The sequence below is a fragment of the Prosopis cineraria genome, unplaced genomic scaffold (genome assembly GCF_029017545.1).
Source record: "Prosopis cineraria cultivar Desert tree isolate PC_DT_omini unplaced genomic scaffold, ASM2901754v1 PC14, whole genome shotgun sequence".
NCBI lineage: Eukaryota > Viridiplantae > Streptophyta > Magnoliopsida > Fabales > Fabaceae > Prosopis > Prosopis cineraria.
This window is the reverse complement of record NW_026555345.1, coordinates 4,689,364-4,708,753: the sequence shown is the minus strand read 5'-3', so window position 1 is coordinate 4,708,753 and position 19,390 is coordinate 4,689,364. Positions and strand designations below refer to the sequence as shown.

The window sequence follows — 19,390 nt, the reverse complement described above, 5'->3', positions numbered from 1 at the left end:
TTATTTTTAATTATTAATTTAGTCCCTAAATTTTGATTCACTATAATTCAGCCCTTGTTTTATATTAAGTTAAGAGATTATAAGAAGTAATTAGTTGTTGAGTCAAAAATTATAACAACTAAATTGTTTTAAGTCAAACTTTAGAAATGGAATCGATAATTGAAAAAAAATTTGAGGACTAAAAGTTACTTCCTCTGTTAAAAAATATATTTTTTAAGAGGTTAGATGTTAAAAAATATAAGGCATTCTTAATTTTTTTAGATGTAATCATTATCTTTTTTTTAAAGTGCCCTTATTGATAATAACTTGATATTTATTATAGGATGTTTAATAAGGATAAATATAAAAAGATAGGATTAGCTAGAAAGTAGGTAATTATTTTATTGAGAGATAAGATTCAGTTAAAAATGCCTTACATTTTTAAATTGAAAGAGTATCTTTTTTTGTTTTTGTTTTTACTTTAATGGCACTTTTAATCACAAAGCGAGCGTAGTTGTTCACCTTATTCCAACAGCAGCAAACAAAGCCATATAAAACAGTTTGGAATCTTAATTATTGTAGTGCTTAACGTTTATGGACCCATTATTTGCAATATTATACATATAGTTATCCCACACACACAGCCTTATTGAAACCAGGAAGAGAATAATGGAAAATACAGCTAGCAATGTAGGAGCTAGTTTTGCAATACAATTATTATTCCAAACAAACGAAAAAGAACACAAAATTTAAAAAGAAAAGCAATCATAGATATCCATGCCTACAATTGAGATTGTTATAGGCATGATGTGGAAGAAGAATATTACTGGACGAAGCAGCACTAATATTGTTCATAGCACCATGTTTATACTCAAAGACATCATTATTATAACGTCCAAGTCCACCATTTGTTCCTCCCATTCCCATAACTGATGACTCAGTAGCCAAACTATTATGCTCCATCAACATCTTGCTCCCCATCTTCCCCAAGTTCTTCTTCAGTTCCTCCATTGCAACCACCAGTTGCTGCAACTCATCAAACCCTAGTTCTTCAATAGGGTTTTCCCACCAGAACTGTCTCTGCCTCGCCTTCCTCACTTGCTCCATCTCTTCTCCTTTCTTCCTCTCCGTCTCCACTTGTCCCAGAAGCTGTGTCAGCTGCATGTTCAGCTCCCGGACGTTTGCATTCCGGTGAGCCTCGACCAGGGGGTGAGCGCCGGATTCCGACGGAGGGTTCCGGCTGAGATAGCGGTCGATGATGGATTCCACCTCCGGGTGGCCGAAGGAGAAGGCCTTGTCGGCCGGAGAGAAGACGATGATGGCTATTTCCACGCCACAGAGTGTGCATAGCTCACTGGCTTTCTTGAAGAGACCTGAGCGACGCTTTGAGAATGTGACTTGGAGATGGCTTTTCTTTGGTATTTTCTCAATAGGAATCTTTTGACGACCTGAACTGGACTTTCTCTTCATGTTTGAAGGATAAAAAAGAAAGCAAAATATTTTACTGATGTTGGAGTGGAGAGATTATCATTTTGGTATTTATACTGCTAAATATTTGGTTTATTGCAATTAATCCGATTAATTGACTGTCCCTTCTTAATGATTTGTTACTTTTTATTATTAGCCCAAGATTAGGAAGTTATAAAATCTCAATCTCCATTTATGACCCAAATATGCACCTCCTCTACTGTATTTATACTGCTTGGCATTATAACTCAGATTTTGACTTTAGCAAAATCCTAATATAATTAAGAGCATTTTTATGTTCGCCAGAATATTGACTCAGATGATTATTACTGTGCAATAATTAAATTTGATTTGATTTAATAGTATAAGGCCATTAATCACAGGTTAAAACCGCGCACTCATATATATATATATATATATATAAAAGAAAAAATTGTTGACTTATCCTTTAGGAAAAAAGAAAAATTAAAGGAAAATATCTATATGTATTTTTTTATATCTTTGTTAATATTTTTTCAAAAAAATATGGCAATTGAATGCATAAAAATATTTCAAAATTAAACATAATAAAAACCGAGATGAATCATTTTTAGTAGTCATTTTTAATAAAGCGAAGACAGACTGGAATTGAGGGAAAACCATAAGGAACTCAATAAATGACATGCCAGTTTCACACTTTGAGAAGATTTTCACATACAAATATCGAGGAACAAGGATAAGTCTTCACATCACTAAGGCTAAAAAATATATACATATATATACATACATATATATATATATATATATATATTCACATCACACAGTCGTTTTCCTCTTGGAAAGTTGATAAGCTGTTTGGAATTTAAATTTAGAATAAATTCATATATAGAAATTCAACAAAATGAAGAAAAAAAAATTATTTTTCTTGATGATCTCATGCGTGTGCCACACGTGTGTTTCGTCGGATATATATGGGTTCCGTAAAACCGTATACGTATCATATTTTCTTTGCAATTTATGGAACATTAAATACGTTGTTTAATATAAGCAATTGTAATTTTTAATTTTCGATATTGTTAATTGGTAAATGGAATTTTTAATATTATAATCATAAGCATGAGCTGGAAATTCTCCTTAAGAGACAACGTTCTTGGTTTTTGGCTTGTATGGAGGGATCTTTTTATTAGAAGAGGCAATTTATTACATTAATTCTTCTAATAAAAATTCAAACATTTGTTTAATTCTTTGACTAGATCAATCCTTGTTGATTGAAGACAATGTTTTTCTTGTGTTAGAAATGTTGCAGTGACATATTCATTACACGTCATCATTGGATCCCCCACGTTTGCTTCTTTAACTCTTTTTTTTTTTAATAAAAAGGCTAATGGACAGATAATTATTGATTTACATCCATCTAGTACGTTATGTTTTTTCATCTGGCTCACAAGAAAGCATCATTTTTTGTTTTTTGTTTTTTGGATATCACAAAAAGCATAATTCATTTGACGATTTCTCTGTTTTCTTTTCAGAGGGGACATTTTGGGCTTCAGCCCAATTTCGTACTATGGGTCAACCTCGTAACAGAATGGCTGACTCCAATAATTTATGGATATGTAATAAAGATTAATGCTCTTTGGAACAAAGCTTTCCTTAACTCGAATGTAAAAAACCAAAATCTGATAAAAAAATATCCGTGAGTAACAATAATAAAAAATATTTAGTTTCATTTTAGACCTACTCAATGCAATGCAATGTTGACTACTGTGCCTTTGTATGGTAAGATATTTAAATAATGTTAAAATAAGAATTTTTTTAATTATTTAATGACTTTTTTTTTTAAAAAATATGAATGAAAAGACGAACATGACCCCAGACAATTTCTTCCTTTGTATGATAAGACACAAGCTCCCCTTATACACAGCTAATGATCAGTTCCCACTTTGGAAACAATCTGAAACAAAAGAAGACATCATAAAACGACATGAACCACAAGCTCCTTTATCTTCAAGAATCAAATGCTGCGCATAACAACACAAATATGAAATTTGAAACATAGATATGAAACTTGTATATAAAGTAGATCTGGATGGTACTTAGGATTCATATAGGATAAGAGGACCTATGAATCATGAAATTATTAACTTTTAATTCCTAAACCACTCAAATTAAACCTTTTTGATGGTAATGCAATCTTGATTACCATTCCTAAGAGTTGGGCCTTGACCTTGTACACGATGCTAACTTTAGCGCTTAATTAATGATGCGCACATACTCTCTCTATTCCTAAATATAAGAGAAAATGATTAACTCACACAATTTAAGAAAATTGGTTATTTGTAATATTTATGTATTGAAATAAAAAATTGGATTAAAATACCTTTGTACTCAATCAATTAAATGATGAATGCTTATTGAAATGTGCAATTGTACTTGTAACAAAAAAAAATATCATGTGACAGTTTCTCTTATATTCATAAATGAAGGGAGTAATTCTTTATTTCTCCCTCTTAAGATGTTGAGGATGCATTTATCTTTACGTAGTTTGAACCTAAACCTTGCATTTTGTAGTTATGTAAGGAGTGGGCTTCTTGCATATTCCAAATGGCCAATGGACTTCTACCTAAGGCCCATGAAAAATCTATACTCCAATTCAGTGGGCCTAAATAAATCCATAAGAACATACAAATGCAAGAGGACTTTCGTTTCTTTCTTTGGGCCACACACTAATGGGCTCTATGTAGACATTGTGTCAGCAAATAATGTGCATGAAGGAGAGTCTTATGTAATCTCTACCGGGGGCCCAAAAAAAAAAGGGGAGTCTCGTGTATTGTTAGTATAATGTCATGGGTTCATTTGCACTTAGTTGTGTGACTTTTGGTAGTTGCTTGTCTGAGTTCTATTTTTAAAAATTATTTTCTGTTTTTAAAAATAAAAAATTATTTAATAAGTATTTTGGATTTAATTATTTTTTAAAAATATTATATTTTTTCAAATAAAAAATAAAAACATCGCAGAGTTTTTTTTTTTTAAATTTTTAAAGTACATTATATTTGGCAATTGTAAATTATTTTTATTTATGGCCAACCACTATCATAAACTATCACCATGAAAAAGGATATATGTTTCACCTTCTATATATTCTAAGGAAGATTAGTTTTTGTTGCTAACAAAAGTCTATACTAATAAAAATTAAATTTGAAGAACTAAATTGATAATTAAAATAAATTTTAAAAAGTAAAATTTTTATTATTCTTTAGTTTTAATAGCTAAAAGTTGAGCCTTCCACCAGTTCTGAGTTGGGCTATTACATGGTTATAAGCTGTTTTATCCTTGATTATTGACATTACACTTAGAGTTTCTTGGCACAAGATCATGCAGATGGAGGAATGGGTGGTAGGAGTTTGGGTGGCCCCACCTGACATGTAGGACCCATAAATCTCCCTCAATAACATGTGGGATCCATGAACCTACCTGACTCCACCTAGATTTCAAGTTTACCTGAAGACAATCCATCAAATCTATACTACCTTTGAGTATTAGTTATTTTTAGTTTTTCAATATATAATTAATAAATTTTTTTAAATATCTTTAACAAATAAATCATTCAAACCTTTTCATTTAAGTAAGATATCCTATTAAATAAAGACAAACATTAAAGATAATATCAATTTAAGGACATTTAATTAACTTAATGATAGACATAATTTGGTTAAGATACCTTACATATATTTGATATAAATAAAATTTTAAGAGCAAGTTGGCTTCATAAAATTATGTTTTAGAACTTAAATATAAATTAAATCCTAGTGTAAATGGGGAAGTATATTTTTGTTCTCCCACTTCTTCTCAAGAAGCATTTTTTTTGTTCTTAATAAGACATACGGAGGTATTAGTTATATTTTTTCATATTATTTGTATTTAAACTTATTAATTATGAGAGAGAATATAATATAAATTTAATAATTTTCTTATTTTAATAGAGATAAAATTAAAAATTTATTATATTTTTAGACAAATTTAATAATTTAACTACCTCTTTTTCATTTCGAAAGATAATGGAAGGTGCCTTGTTCGTAGTAGGGACTCAATGGAGTGTATGTGGGGAAGTACGGTAAGATCCATATTCACTTCAAGAGAAGACAAACTAATGGTATGCCCTAGGTCATATGTACCCTATCCTCTCCCTTCCCCCTCTCCAACTTTGGAATCGAATCCTATCTGTTCCTCCTCACTATGGGTCAGAATATTGTCAACACACTCGAGCCCAGCATAATAAACCAAAATGCCAAGGAGCAGATGAGTTGAACCCTGGTGCGTGGTTTAGACGAGAAGGAAAATCTTAAAATTAGTAAAAGATTTTATCATTTTTCAGAGGTTTTTTTTTTTTTTACAGTATTCTCTTCTCGGTATTTTTGTCTCCATTCCGATCAAGTGGAAGCCTCACTGTTTTCATCAAAAATCAAATTCTCCGCCTCTGGTCGTGCCACCGATAGAGGATCCACAGGTTTCGAATTTAATGACCATCTAGAGGAATTAACCACAATCATTTCCTCAAGAATTTGATTATCAGCGAGGATCCTCGTGTGCAGAAGTTATCGACCGGCTCCATTGTGGATCTGCAAGTGGAGAAGTAATTATATCAATGTCTGTGAACATCATATTATCCTCCAAGATCTGATTCTGAGCCTCCGAGGCCACTGAAGATTCAGATGTGTTGCTGCAATAGCATGGACTGATCAGTAGTCAACATCTCAGTGAAGGAACCGCTTAGATATTCAAATTCCAGATTTTGCGATCCGCCAAAGATTCTCTCTCTCTCTCTCTACATACTTGAGTTGTATGTGGAGAGAAAGTGAGACCCTGCACATATCTTTCATTGTCTCCTTCACTCTCTTCCTCAGCTCCTGATCTGCTCATCGCTTCTCAAATGCCAATTGTTCCATGACTTCTTCCTTAAGCTTGGCATTGAGGAGAAGATAAGAGGTTGGTTGATTTTTGAGACTGATGAATAGTTGTTTTTGAGTGACACTGAAATTAGAGGTAGGATGGTTTAATTTATTAGGAAGATGTACAATAGCTATAGAATGCCAAACGATTAAATTAAAAGGGGATTTTTTAATTTTAAGGGATATATATGATATATAACGGTGAATTCCAATAAGCAAACCTGAAGGAAAACAATACAATCGGGTGTAGTGCTGTGGATCGGTGTTTAAACTTCAAAATGAAAAAAAAAAAAGTCTTGTGGGAGCATTCAAAATAGCACAAACCTAGGCTGCTGGAAAAAACTTTCTCTGGTAGAATTTGAAGTTCACTGAAACTTTTAGTTCAAATGTAGAGGCTCTACAATGTAAATTATCCTCATCTGGAGGCTCTCAGTCAAAATAGAAATGTCCATCAAAATTGATACAAATAATAAAATGGAATGTTGAAGAAAGAATAATTGTTGATACAGACATTTAATACACTATTTCTAATATGATTTGGCTCCCAATCTAAAGTTATTATGATATAAAAACATATAAGAAAGTAGATTATATTGCCTCATTGAGTATTGTAGGTATTTTAATTTGTAGAGAAAAGGAGACAAAAAAGGCCAAAAACGCACCAAAGGATGAAGAATTACATCTCTAGTTACGTCCGGTCGTGGTTGAGGAAAAGCTTAAATGTTGGTAGGTGATTCAACTGTGGACGGATGAAAATACAAAGGGCAAGATTGCGAGTGGATGAAAAATCATAAACTCATGGCAGCTACAGAATTAATCTTGAATTAAAAGAATTAAAATAAAAAGGCTAAGAGACTTGGGCTAACAGGCTTTTACGATTTTATGGTCCTAAAATTAGACAGCTTGGATGCAAAGTACAGAGTTTGAAAGAGTTCTTCTGAGCTATGAGTTTTCCCTATTCTCTCTTTTTTAGATTTAGTTTATGTCTTTTATTAGGATGTTTTGCCATAACTCTGAGTTTTATCTAAACACTCAGCCAGGGTGGGGAGTAGTCTAGTTAGGGTGAATTTTCTCTTTTAAATTCAATTTATTTAATTTTCTTGTTATCTATGAGAATTTATGTTTATATTTATATTTAGATCTCTTGATTTAATTATGCTATTATATAGTTGGTCATTATATGATATGTCTGTGGGTTGTTTGATGAATTAAAAGGTAAAAAATTAACTTAAACTTATAGAGATAGACTCAGATAACTGAATTAGGAATAATTTAGGATTCGTGGTGACTTAAATTATAACTTCAAGATCTAGTTAATGTTTTTTGAGTTAGGTGGGAGCCAATTCAATGCTAGTTAATTAAACACGTCCTAATATATTGGAAAGTAATTAAGATACTTTAGTAACTATTATCACAATAAATAAAAGGAAATATATAATAACTAAATAATATTAAACTATTATAATAGGTGAACCTTGAATCCTGACGTTCACTTGATTGGTTGGTTCATCTATTTTTGTCATTGCTTTTATTCACGTTAATTAATTATATATTAAATCTCTTTTTCAACTATTTGCTTTTTTAAAATAACAAAGTTAAGTGCTTTCTTATAATTAGGTTCGACTCTTAAAATATTCAAGAAATTATTATTATTACATTGATCTTATACACTAGCGGTAGTGATCAACTGTGTTCATGGAATAGAATCAATTGACATTATTAGCTCTAACACAAGTTAATGTGCACAAAAAAATAAAAAAAAACTTTATAGGAGCCTTCAAGCGTGCAAGATACTAAATGCATCTGCATCCAAATGTACTTTTCTAGGAACCTTAAATTCTGGTTTGCATTATTTGTTTCGAAAGACTTGCAGCTGAGGGCATACTACACATATATATATGATGCTCATTGCGCTTTTAACTTAGATTATCAAAGAAGCACACAAACAGTTTTTACTTTTCTAGGAAAGAATCCAGCACAATATATGGAACGTGAAAGCTGAATGCATAGAAGCTCGATTTTATTGCAGTGGTGAAATTTGCTTTGAAATAATCTTTAACTTTGGAATTGAATGTCAACATTAGCTTAATACATGTTTTTTTAATTATTGTGATAATGAAATCCAATCCATATGTATACTTCATGCTAGAACAAAGCATCTCGAGCTTGATTTCCATTTTTGTGAGTCACGAAGCCATTAAGAGGAGATTTAAGACCAAGACATGTTTCTACAAATGAAGCTGATTGATATTCCAATGAGGCTATCTAAACGAGTAGATAAGTTAAATCTCTTAGGGAAAAAAATAAAAAAAAATTAAGAATCATTTTTACTTTTTAACTTTATCCTAAACTCAATTATAAGTCAATTTTATTTTTTAATTTTAAAGATTCTTTCTTTTATTACCATGTCATTTTTTCTTTGTTAATTGATTGTTAGACCTCATTTGGTATGATGAAAGAGTTTTTGATAGAATTGAAATCGGAAGCAGAATTGAAATTAGAATTAGAATTGGAATAGAATTGAATTTAAAAAAAGTGTTTGGTATGAAGATAGAATCCTGATATAATTTTAATAAAATATATACTTAAAATTTGAAAAGACCAAATTGCTCTTTTTAAGATTAATGGTCTTCTTTCTCACCCTCGACACTATTAGCTCTTCTCCACCTAGTATCCCACTGCAACAGTAGCTTTCTCAAGAATTTTGAGTGATGCAAGGGACAAAGCACCCATCGCACAGATGAAGAATGCCACAACATTGCTGGACGATTTGATCGCAAATTCCCCACAAGCACCTTGATGAACGTTCTTAACCATGGACGCTGAGACTTCCGCCTCGGAGCCAAAGTTCACAAAGAAAGCCTGAAACCTGGTGATTGCTTTCAGATCCTGAGGATTGTTGTCCCAAGCACTCAGCTAGTTTTCGATTTTGCAACCACCAAAATTGTTGACCCTAATGAACATTTGACAACTCTAGCTCTTAATTTCATGACTCATATTGAATCATATATGGATGCTTGTAGTGGTGGCCATGAAGGTTTGATTCATGAAGGGGGTGGCAGCGGTAAGGATCATGTGGGGTGTGTGAAGGCAGTAGGTAGAGTGAGTGATACTGAGGGCCAAAATGTCCAAGAGATGATTCCATAACAATTCTATCGTGCTTGTGATGGAATCTAATTCTAGCCATTTTGCTGGAATCCTGATTCTTAAGAGTCCAAATTCTATCATACCAAACATGTTGAAAATTAGATTCTGTGTCTAATTCCGTTTCCACAGATAGAGTTCTTACGCACCAAACAGGGCCTTAGTGAACCCCATATTTCACAATGCATTTTTAAAATATTTTTTATTATAAAATATTTGAGTTGAGGATACATACTAACCCTTCAAATAAAATTAAAGTTAAAGGATAAAAATGACTCTTAACTCAATAAAATATTAAAAAAATGGGGTCTATTGATGGTTAATGAATATTAAGTGTTTTTAATTTTAGGGTAATAAATGAGAAAACTTTTAATGTTGAGTTGCAGTTAAATTTAGGGTCCTTAATGAAGGGTAAAGTTGAGAACCCTTAACCACAAAAAAAAAAAAAGAAGAAAAAGATCGGCTAATTCTCATTCATATTCTAGGAGACCATATAATGCATGTGTGAAACAACGTATTGGTTAAGACTCCTCAAGATTTGTTTCTCTTTATTGTTAGATCCCTTTTCATTTATATTTTATTTCACTTACAATTAATACAAATCTAACAAGTTACTAATTTATTAACCAATGCAAGCAAGCAGGTGCTAGCTTGGTTAAAAAAAATTCCGAATCTTTTAATCTCATCAAATGAATGGCCAGGATTCATTCTCCTCCTATATTAATTAGCAGCTAATACATGCATGGGCTAGCTTGGTAAAAATCTACAATTCCTATTATCCTATTTATAAGGTGGGGGGACAAAAATCCCACTTACGTAGATTGCGTTATTAATTTTTTATTATAAGTTTCTTCTTTTATCATCAATTAACTGTTGGTGAGAGAGAATATAATCATTTTCTTTCTACGTATGAATCAGCAAACCAATACAAGCTCAGGCTAGCTTGGTAAGAAAATCCATATAGCACTTAATTCCACCGAACAAATGACCGAGATTCATTCTCTCTCTCTCTCTCTCTCTCTCTCATACATTCAACACTTATTTGATGCATGACCGATATTCATTCCCTTTCCTCCATGAATTTGGATTAAGCTTTTTTTATTTTTTTTAAAAAAGAGAATTTGGATTACGCTAAGCAAGACTTGAACGCTTCTGAAACTATATTATATTTTTATTCATCTCATAGGTGTTGCTCCTGTGACTTCCTGTCCATTTCAGAAGACAAACTAATTTGTAACCCCCCTCTCTCCGACATTTGAACTAAACTCTATCTCTCCTCGTCTCTGTTGGTCAGAACATGGGAAACAGAAAATACAACTCATCGACACTGAAGACACTAAAGCAGACTCAGTAACACGAAACACAGATCAGTTGAACCCTGAAGGTCCAGCACCATATCCATCATAAGGAGGAGGCGGCGGCGGCGGAATCACATTTCCATCAAACATTTGACCTTGCTCTGGCAGCGCCATAGAGGAACTGCTTCCATAGAATTGATCATCTAGCAACCACCTCATGTTTTCATCAAAATCCAGACTCTCATAAGTTGTCGGCACCAACGAAGATTCACATATGTAGTAGTTATCATCATGTGGAGGAACCATGATGTTTTCATCAAAAATTTGATTCCCATCAGCTGGTGGCACTGCGATCGATGATCCACGAGCATTGAAGTTGTCATGTTGAGGAATCATAATGTTTTCATCATAAAATTGATTCTGGTGACCAGTCATATCTGCAGTTAATAAGGATCCGCTTGTCAAGAAGTTGTCATTGGCTGCTTGCATCATGTTATCGCCAAACATTATGATCTGAGCTTCTGACGCCATTGATGAGGATCCACCTGTGTAGAAGTCCTCTTGACTGTTCAGTATCATGTTATCCTCGAACATAGGCACCATTGACGATGATTCGTCTATGTATAAGTTATCATTGCTGTCCCCCGGCATCATCATGTTATCCTCAAGCATATGATGCCGAGTCTCTGCCGGTACCATTGACGACGATTCGCCTAGGTAGTCATCGACGTTCAGCATCATGTTTTCGTCAAACATGTGATTCTGACTCTCTGCCGGCAATGGTGCCGACGGTTCGTCTGGGTTGAAGTTTCCATAGCTGTTCAGCATGCCATTTTCCTCAAACATGTTATTATGACTCTCAGCTGGCACCATTGATGAGGATTCGCCCTCGCGGAAGTTGTCATGGCCGTTCAGAATCATGTTAAACACATGATTCTGAGTTCCCGCAGGCACCGCCGATGACGACTCACCTGTGTAGAAGTTACCAGAGGGTGTAATCATCATGTTTCCTGTAAAATTCTGACTTCCAGTCACCGGTGCCGTGGAGGTTCCACGTGATAGCACCGAACTTCCTTGGAGCTCCGGAGTCTGAGTCAACAACGCAGTCAAGGAACTACTCTGAAACTCGGACGCCGAATTCTGAGGAGGTGCCGCCAATAATCCATGCAAGTTTAATAAGCCAGGAGGAAGTTGAGAGAGTACTTTGTTCAGTTGCACTAGTCGCTCCTGCATACACTGTTTTTGAGCCCTAGACAATGTATCCATTGGTGCAGCCATCCACGTTTGTTCCAGCAATTGTTTCTTGTTCTCCTTCAGCTCCTCGGCTCGCTTATCCTCATAAGCCAACTGTTCCAAGATTTCATTAAGCTCGGCTTGCAGTTGCTCCATCCTCGGCGATGGCCGAACCTGACTCTTGTATCTCTGTATCACGGTGTTCACGTCGGGACTGCCGAACGTGTAAGGCTTGCCTCCGGGAGAGAACACCATGAGAGCGACCTCAGCGCCAGTGAGAGTACAGAGCTGGTCGGCCTTCTTAAAAAGCCCAGCTTTGCGTTTTGTGAATGTGACACTACGCCTTTTAGCGTCTTCCACCATTTTGATTTCGACTTTCTGCTGGCCCTTCGTCTTCTTCGGCGGAACTGGCTGGTCTGCCATGGTTAAGATTGAACTTCCAGTAAGAAATTAAACTTAAAGAGGTATTGAGAAAGATGAGATGAGAACAGAGCTCAGGGAAGGATGGTTTATAACGAACACAAGAGCTATGGAGATCAATGGCATGCATTGAAAAGGGTGCTTTATTTTTTCTGAGTGACATAATGATAGTGGATTCTAAGCTTAAACGTGTTCACCATGCAGGGAGTACAAGACATTAATCCTCTGCTGATGCCATGATTGTGGTTTTCTACACCTGATTTTTCAGTTACTAACTTTAATTTAATTAATTAAATACTCTGTTTTATGTTCATTGTTTTGCATAACGCTGTTATCTTTCACAAGCATTGAATAGGCGGAGCCACCGAGGTGTCAACGAACGATAGATAAATGGGCCCAGGGCCTCTGATGCTCTATCCACTCTCCTACCACCCATTTGGATTCGAAAAGTAACCTAGATTATTGTCTTCCAATTATAATTATTAAATTTTATCAATATTTAAAAATTATTAAAATATATATTTTTAAATTTTTTTAAAAAAATTAAAATAATTATCACCAGATCAAAGAATTTTTCACATGTTGTTCCTTAAAAAAATTGAGATTTAATATTTTTTTTAATTATTATATATGACAATTATATTTTTCATAACTGTTCAATTAAATTGCATAGTTGTTATTGTATTACATAAAATACTCATTAAGTGACTAAACTTAGGCTCTTACCTGATCGAAATCACTCTCTTATCTCATCTCATTAATTTGATTTTGTTATTTTTCTATTGATTATTAGATTTTTAAATAAAATGAGAGACATTTTTATAATTTACGGTTATGAAATGGTATATTTATATGACTTTATATTGATTGACTATTAATAATTAATAAAAATTCATCTTTATCTTTCTATCTTATCCTGCTGGGTGCTTTTCTTGGATATACTCTATATTATTATTATTATTATGAGAAAAATAAGTTATATATTAATTTCCAGTCCATCATGACATTTTGGAAGCTTCTGAATAAGGAAAAAACCATGTTCTAAACCGACAAACTCTTGAGAAACTTAAATCTACAGCTTATGATCCAGAAATCAAAACCGCTTGTACTTTGTTGATGGTTTTGATTAATATTTCTGTTTGAATTTAAACTTTTCATCCATGAATTGGATTGTATACAAATTAAAGGGATTAATTGTAGAGATAGACAAAAAAAAATCTTATATGAGAAATTAAATAATAGTGTTGACTTTAGGCTATAATTAATTCCACAGATATTTGAATTAAATACGAATAGTTATGGCTCTTAGAATTAAAAAACTAAATGTCTGCAATACCGTTAATAGCTTGGGATATAAGAATTCCTTGTTAAGTTGTTGCACAACACATTAAGTAATTTAAAAGGATTAAAATAAGGCTAAAATGCATAAGACCCTCCTAAACTTTGAGACAATTGCATATAATTCCCCTCACCTTTAAAAGTTTAAAATTAAACCCCTTAACATTTAATTTTGTTTTGCAAAACCTCCTATTATTAATTGTATTATTTTTTCACGAGAGTTAAAAAGTCATTCAACAAAAAAATATTATTAAATAAAAGTATTATATTGTATAACTATTTATAATAACTTTTTTATATTTTTGAGATAGTTGAGGCATTGATAATAACCAAAACAAATGTTATTATCACCATATAAAATTTTAAATATTTACTTTTGTGTTAGTTTTTTATATTTTTTATCATCAATGGTGCCTGATTTTCTAGTATTAAAAGATAAATTAATCTAACATGGTAATATTTAAAATTTTAAATATTTTAACCATGTGCATTACATTATCTAACATGAAAATATAAATAAAAATTTATCTTTTAAAACAATAAAATCATGCACCATTGATAACAAAAAAATAAATAAAAATAATATAAACATAAATATTTAAAATTTTATACAGTGATAATAATATTTCTTTTGGTTATCAATGCCTTAATTATCAAAAAATGTAAGAAATCTATAATAAATAGTTATATAATATAATATTTTTATTTAATAACCTTTTTTAGTTGAATGACATTTTAATCCTCATGAAAAAAATAATATAATTAAAAATAGGGGGTTTTGAAAAATAAAATTAAAGATTGGGGGTTAATTTCAAATTTTTAAAGGTGAAGAAGGTTATATACAACTGTCTTTAAATTTAGAGAGGCTTTATGTATTTTAGCCTTGAAATAATTGTTAAAATTGGCATTTAAATTATCCCTGATCACATATATCATTTATTTATGAGATTACATAATATATGTCAACACCATCTTTTTCCTGGGAGAGAATCAATATACAAAATAATTCTTCTATTCCATAGCTTGGTATCCTGGAAAACCTGACACTATTACATGTCCCATGACTCTGATTCAACTTTGTTAATTCAACTTAATGCACTAAACATTTTGCAATATGATTTATATCTATAATTATGCCAACCTTCTGCCGACGTGTACGCACTAGTCCTAATAGAAGGGGCATGAATGTTTAAGCTTGAGTTATTGGGTTGACTTTGTATGACCGTAGAAAATTTCTTTGAGAGTTGTCTAATTGGATCCAACGATGCTCAAATTCAACCCAATCAAATAACTACACACATACAATAAATGTGAAAATCTTCTAAGATGTGACTTATGATAGGAAATAGAGGGAGCATATTTTCTTTTGTAAATTGTAAAGAGAATGACTCAAAATATGTATGTACATATGTATGTATGTATATCATGTATGTATGAGTATGTATGCGCGCGCGTGTATTTATACTAGTTTTTTCCCTCATGCTTTTTTCATGTTGAAATCTATCATAACTTCATTATTCTTTTTGGCCAAAGAAGACATATATTCCATTCCTCAATAATCATAAATTTATAATTAATAAAATAAAAAAATGTAAGTTTCAATATGACTGAATTATACTTTGCTAAAAAAAATGACTGCATTATACAGAAAGCCCATTCTCGTACATATGATACCATGTTACATGTACACAAAAATTTTGAAAATAAATATTGATAATATATATGATCGAATTCTGTGTTCGTCTATGGCTTCAACTGTTACGTCTTTTTCATTTTTGTGGTTGACATTAAATTCGTTAATTTATTTGGCCATACATAATTATATTCACTAATTGATGATTACCATTCACATCTTGAAAATATATACTGTTTCTGCCCGTTGAAAATGTACCAAGTTAATAACAACCGTAGATTGGAAACATGTGAGCACACAATCCAACTCCAAAGCATAGGAGAAGAAGAAATGGATCTGAAGTTTTGGAGGCTTCCCGCCCTTGTCTTAATCTCTCATCAGATCAAATTAAAGTGTTTCCTACCATTGATTTATTGGACGGCCGTGATTCTACCACGTTTCTCCACGCATTCTCTCAAATTAAACCATAATGGTACATATTAACTTGTGGAAGAAATTAAAGATGCAACAGTTTCATGGCGTTGAGCAGCATATATATAGTTGACCAAGTGTAATATTTATATTCTCACAAAACTTACTTGTTAAGTTGTCTAAATGTAAGTGAAATTAAGACGTTATAAGAAATCCCACCCCATTCATTAAATTTAGTGGGACTGATTCTACCGTTCGATTAAATTTGGTTTTTGAAATGGCCCAATCTATGATGGGGATGCAAACCATGCAGACATAGTGGGCATTTAAATCCCAAATGAATGGACATTGTTGAGTGGCTAATAGTGATGTGCTGTACGTCAAATCAGCAGCAAAAAATAATGCAAAGAGCTAATGAGTGTTGATCTGACCTTAAGGATGTGCACCACTTATACTCCTAGAAACTAGCCTACTTATAATTTGCATCTTTTCCATTGACATGTTGAGTATATATATGTTAATGTACTGATAATTAATTAAGTATTGCCCTTGCTCATCCCACATTTCATCCCAAAGATGACAACCTCTTGTGTCCTCATTTCTTTGGCTCTGGTTTGGTTCCTTCCTAATCATCTTATCATTCTCTCCGCTCAGCCACCTCCTTTCGTTTATCACAATTGTTCACTTGGCAAAGCAACGTACATAAAGCCAAGTGCTTATTACACAAACCTCAATGCTCTTCTTTCCAGTTTCACTCTCGACACAGTAATTGACTATGGCTTCTACAGTTCCTCCTTCGGCGAAAGCCCCAATAAAGTTCACGCACAAGGGCTGTGCCGAGGAGATGTGGAGCCGTATTCTTGCCGAAAGTGCCTCAACGATGCCAAAACCCTTCTCCCAAAGCTGTGTCCAAATCAGAAGGACGCGTTTGGATACTATGACTTTTGCACTTTTCAATACTCAAGTCGTTCATTGTTGGGGATATATCGGTTCCCTGAGTTTTCGTACAGTTTTAACAACCCACAAGATGCAGAAGATGCAGACAAGTACACAAGTGCCCTTAATGATCTGATGCGAAGCCTGCAAACCAAAGCTGCTGCTGGGGACTCTAGTTTTAAACTAGCTGTGGGATATAAGATAGCTGATGAAGTTGAAACTGTCTATGGTCTTGCTCAGTGCTCGCCGGATTTGTCTAGGAAAGATTGCAAGGCTTGCTTAGAGAAGGCTATCTCGGAAATCCCAAATTGTTGTGAGGACAAGATTGGTGGTAGGGTTATCAAACTGAGCTGCAATCTTCGATTTGAGAAGGTCCATTTCTATTATGATTAATCGCCCTTATTACTAAGTTTTAGAGCCTTGTTCAGGTGTACGTTGTTGTGTGACTGCTTTTGCCTTTTTCTTTTTCGAAGACGTGTAAGTATATAACTTCTAATTAGTTTTGAATATCTCCCTTATCTAATCCCCAGCAATCATCCACTCTCTACTTATTATTATTATTATTATTATTATTATTATTATTATTTATTTTTTGGGTTTTGCATGTGAGAGATAAAGTGACCAGTAAGGAAGTTACTTCATTCAATCATCATGAAATGAGTCATCGTTCACGAAACTATATCCTGGCTAGATTTTTTTGTCTTGCCTGTAGCGTCAAGTAGTATGCATAGGTTTCGTCGCAAAGTTGTCTAATAAGCATAAACACGAGAAAGCTCATACTCTATGTGTCTCAACGTCTGCTCTAGAGAAGTTTCCTTTCATCCCAGAAGAAGTCAACTTTCTCTCAGAATTTCCATTTTTTTTTTGGTTACGATGGGTAACGATTTTAGTCCAGCTCTTCTTAATTATTGTTCAACTTTAGAACATATGAACTGGTCGATGGCCCCAAAAATAAAACATAATAGTAACTTCAGAAGATGCATATGCTAAAAATATTGTTACATTTGACTTGAGGCTTAATTAATTTGTTAGCCCTGGCTAACTTGTGGCTTGCCATTGATTCATCATTTGACCACCCAAAAACTTGATTTTCATATATTTCTTTTTCCCAAGTATAAATTCCCACATCCAGCCGCCATGAAACTAATTAAACATGAGTAACTTGACATATTACATGTGGCCCATCAGATTATTACAGCAGAGAGAAATTATATATTGGCCTCTTTCGCATGTAGTCAAACAATTGAGCCCATTACCTTAAACCAAATAAAAACCCGCCTTTCAAGCTTAATACATCGGAGAATGAAAACTCTATGATATAAGCATACATGTTTATCAAATGGTAGCCTAGCAGAGCATAAAAGAGGAGTGGAAGATTCTGATGCAAGTGAAAGTTCGTATGATTACAGAAAATGACGACTCAAATGTCACTTGGTTCTTCATAGTGACACAGCATAATTAGAGAAACTCAACATCCTGAATTTATATTGCACATGTAAGTAGAAGTTGCGCAACTGAATATTTGAATATCACCTTCAAGGCCAATACCTAGCTAGCGAGCATATTATTCAGGAGTAACTGGAGCGACATTTTTTTATGTTTGAAAAGAACAGTAGTGTCTCGTTCACCGAATCTTGTAACCCCTGAAGGCATCTCTGTGAAAGTTCTGTAAGTCATTAATAGAAACGTAGGTTAAGAAGGTAGAAGGAGAGAGAATGAGTTGCTTCTGAGCATGAGTGCAACTGATATCTGAAACCATGTATTGCAAGCTTGTGTTATGAGTTCTGCATCAGGAAGGTTCATAAGTGATGTAAAGTTTATAAGTGTGAATGATTTTTTTATTTAACAGACTACTTTTTTGGGTTAAGCTCTCTTTTTAAATTTGCTTTTTCTTTAAAAATTTGAAGAGTTCTTTCATCTTAATATTAATCTTTTGAAATGAGCTCCTCCTTTATATTTTTGCTCATGACAACCCACTATATTTTCTTGAAGAGTAATCAATCTGATGCTTATGCATCTTATTGATTTATTGGACAAATCCGCCATGTGGTTCCAAACATTTTGTCAAACTAATCATGAATGATACTTCTTTTAATCCTTTTTACTACTTTCTAGATATTAACTAAAGAATTTGAATAAAATTAGTTAAGCGTTAAAATTTCTTACAAGTTTCTATAAAGAAAAGAGCATTTGGCTTGTGGAATTTGCAATTGGCCGAAAAAAAGATACATAGTGGTGGAAAAAGACGCAACGGTTTTAACGTAATTAATGAGCAGCATAGCTGACCACGTGCAATATTTGTATTCCTAGACCTAATCCGATGTTTTCGTTAACTTGAATTGTGCAATAAAATAAGATCAGGATATTATTCTACATATGTTTTACAAAGCCATGCTGCGCAATTCTTTCCTTCTTTGTGGACCACTTCCATGATATTGGTTGTCTTATCAAGTCACGCGTGCGCACAATTTATATTTGTCTGTGAATAAGAATTTATCTTTTGCTCGTTCAATTAACCTTTTTGTTATTTTAATAGCTTCTAACTCTTGAAATTTCATAATATCACTGTTAGCCCAAAAATAGTTTTGTATAGCCCACCAAGTGTT

At 33.2% G+C, this 19,390-nt stretch overlaps 3 protein-coding genes across 3 annotated transcripts; 1 reads left to right on the top strand and 2 right to left on the bottom strand.

The window, feature by feature from the left end:
- Positions 1–744: 744 nt before the first annotated feature.
- LOC129293117 (agamous-like MADS-box protein AGL61) lies at positions 745–1,491 on the bottom strand. The gene has a single exon (XM_054930921.1). It carries the CDS (start codon positions 1,447–1,449, stop codon positions 745–747), a length of 705 nt encoding a protein of 234 aa, XP_054786896.1. The 5' UTR covers positions 1,450–1,491.
- A 9,391-nt stretch (positions 1,492–10,882) lies between these two features.
- LOC129293116 (uncharacterized) lies at positions 10,883–12,469 on the bottom strand. Its single transcript, XM_054930920.1, has one exon. It carries the CDS (start codon positions 12,467–12,469, stop codon positions 10,883–10,885), a length of 1,587 nt encoding a protein of 528 aa, XP_054786895.1.
- Positions 12,470–16,424: 3,955 nt separating this feature from the next.
- LOC129293115 (cysteine-rich repeat secretory protein 38-like) lies at positions 16,425–17,177 on the top strand. Its single transcript, XM_054930919.1, has one exon. It carries the CDS (start codon positions 16,425–16,427, stop codon positions 17,175–17,177), a length of 753 nt encoding a protein of 250 aa, XP_054786894.1.
- The last annotated feature ends 2,213 nt before the right edge of the window (positions 17,178–19,390 follow it).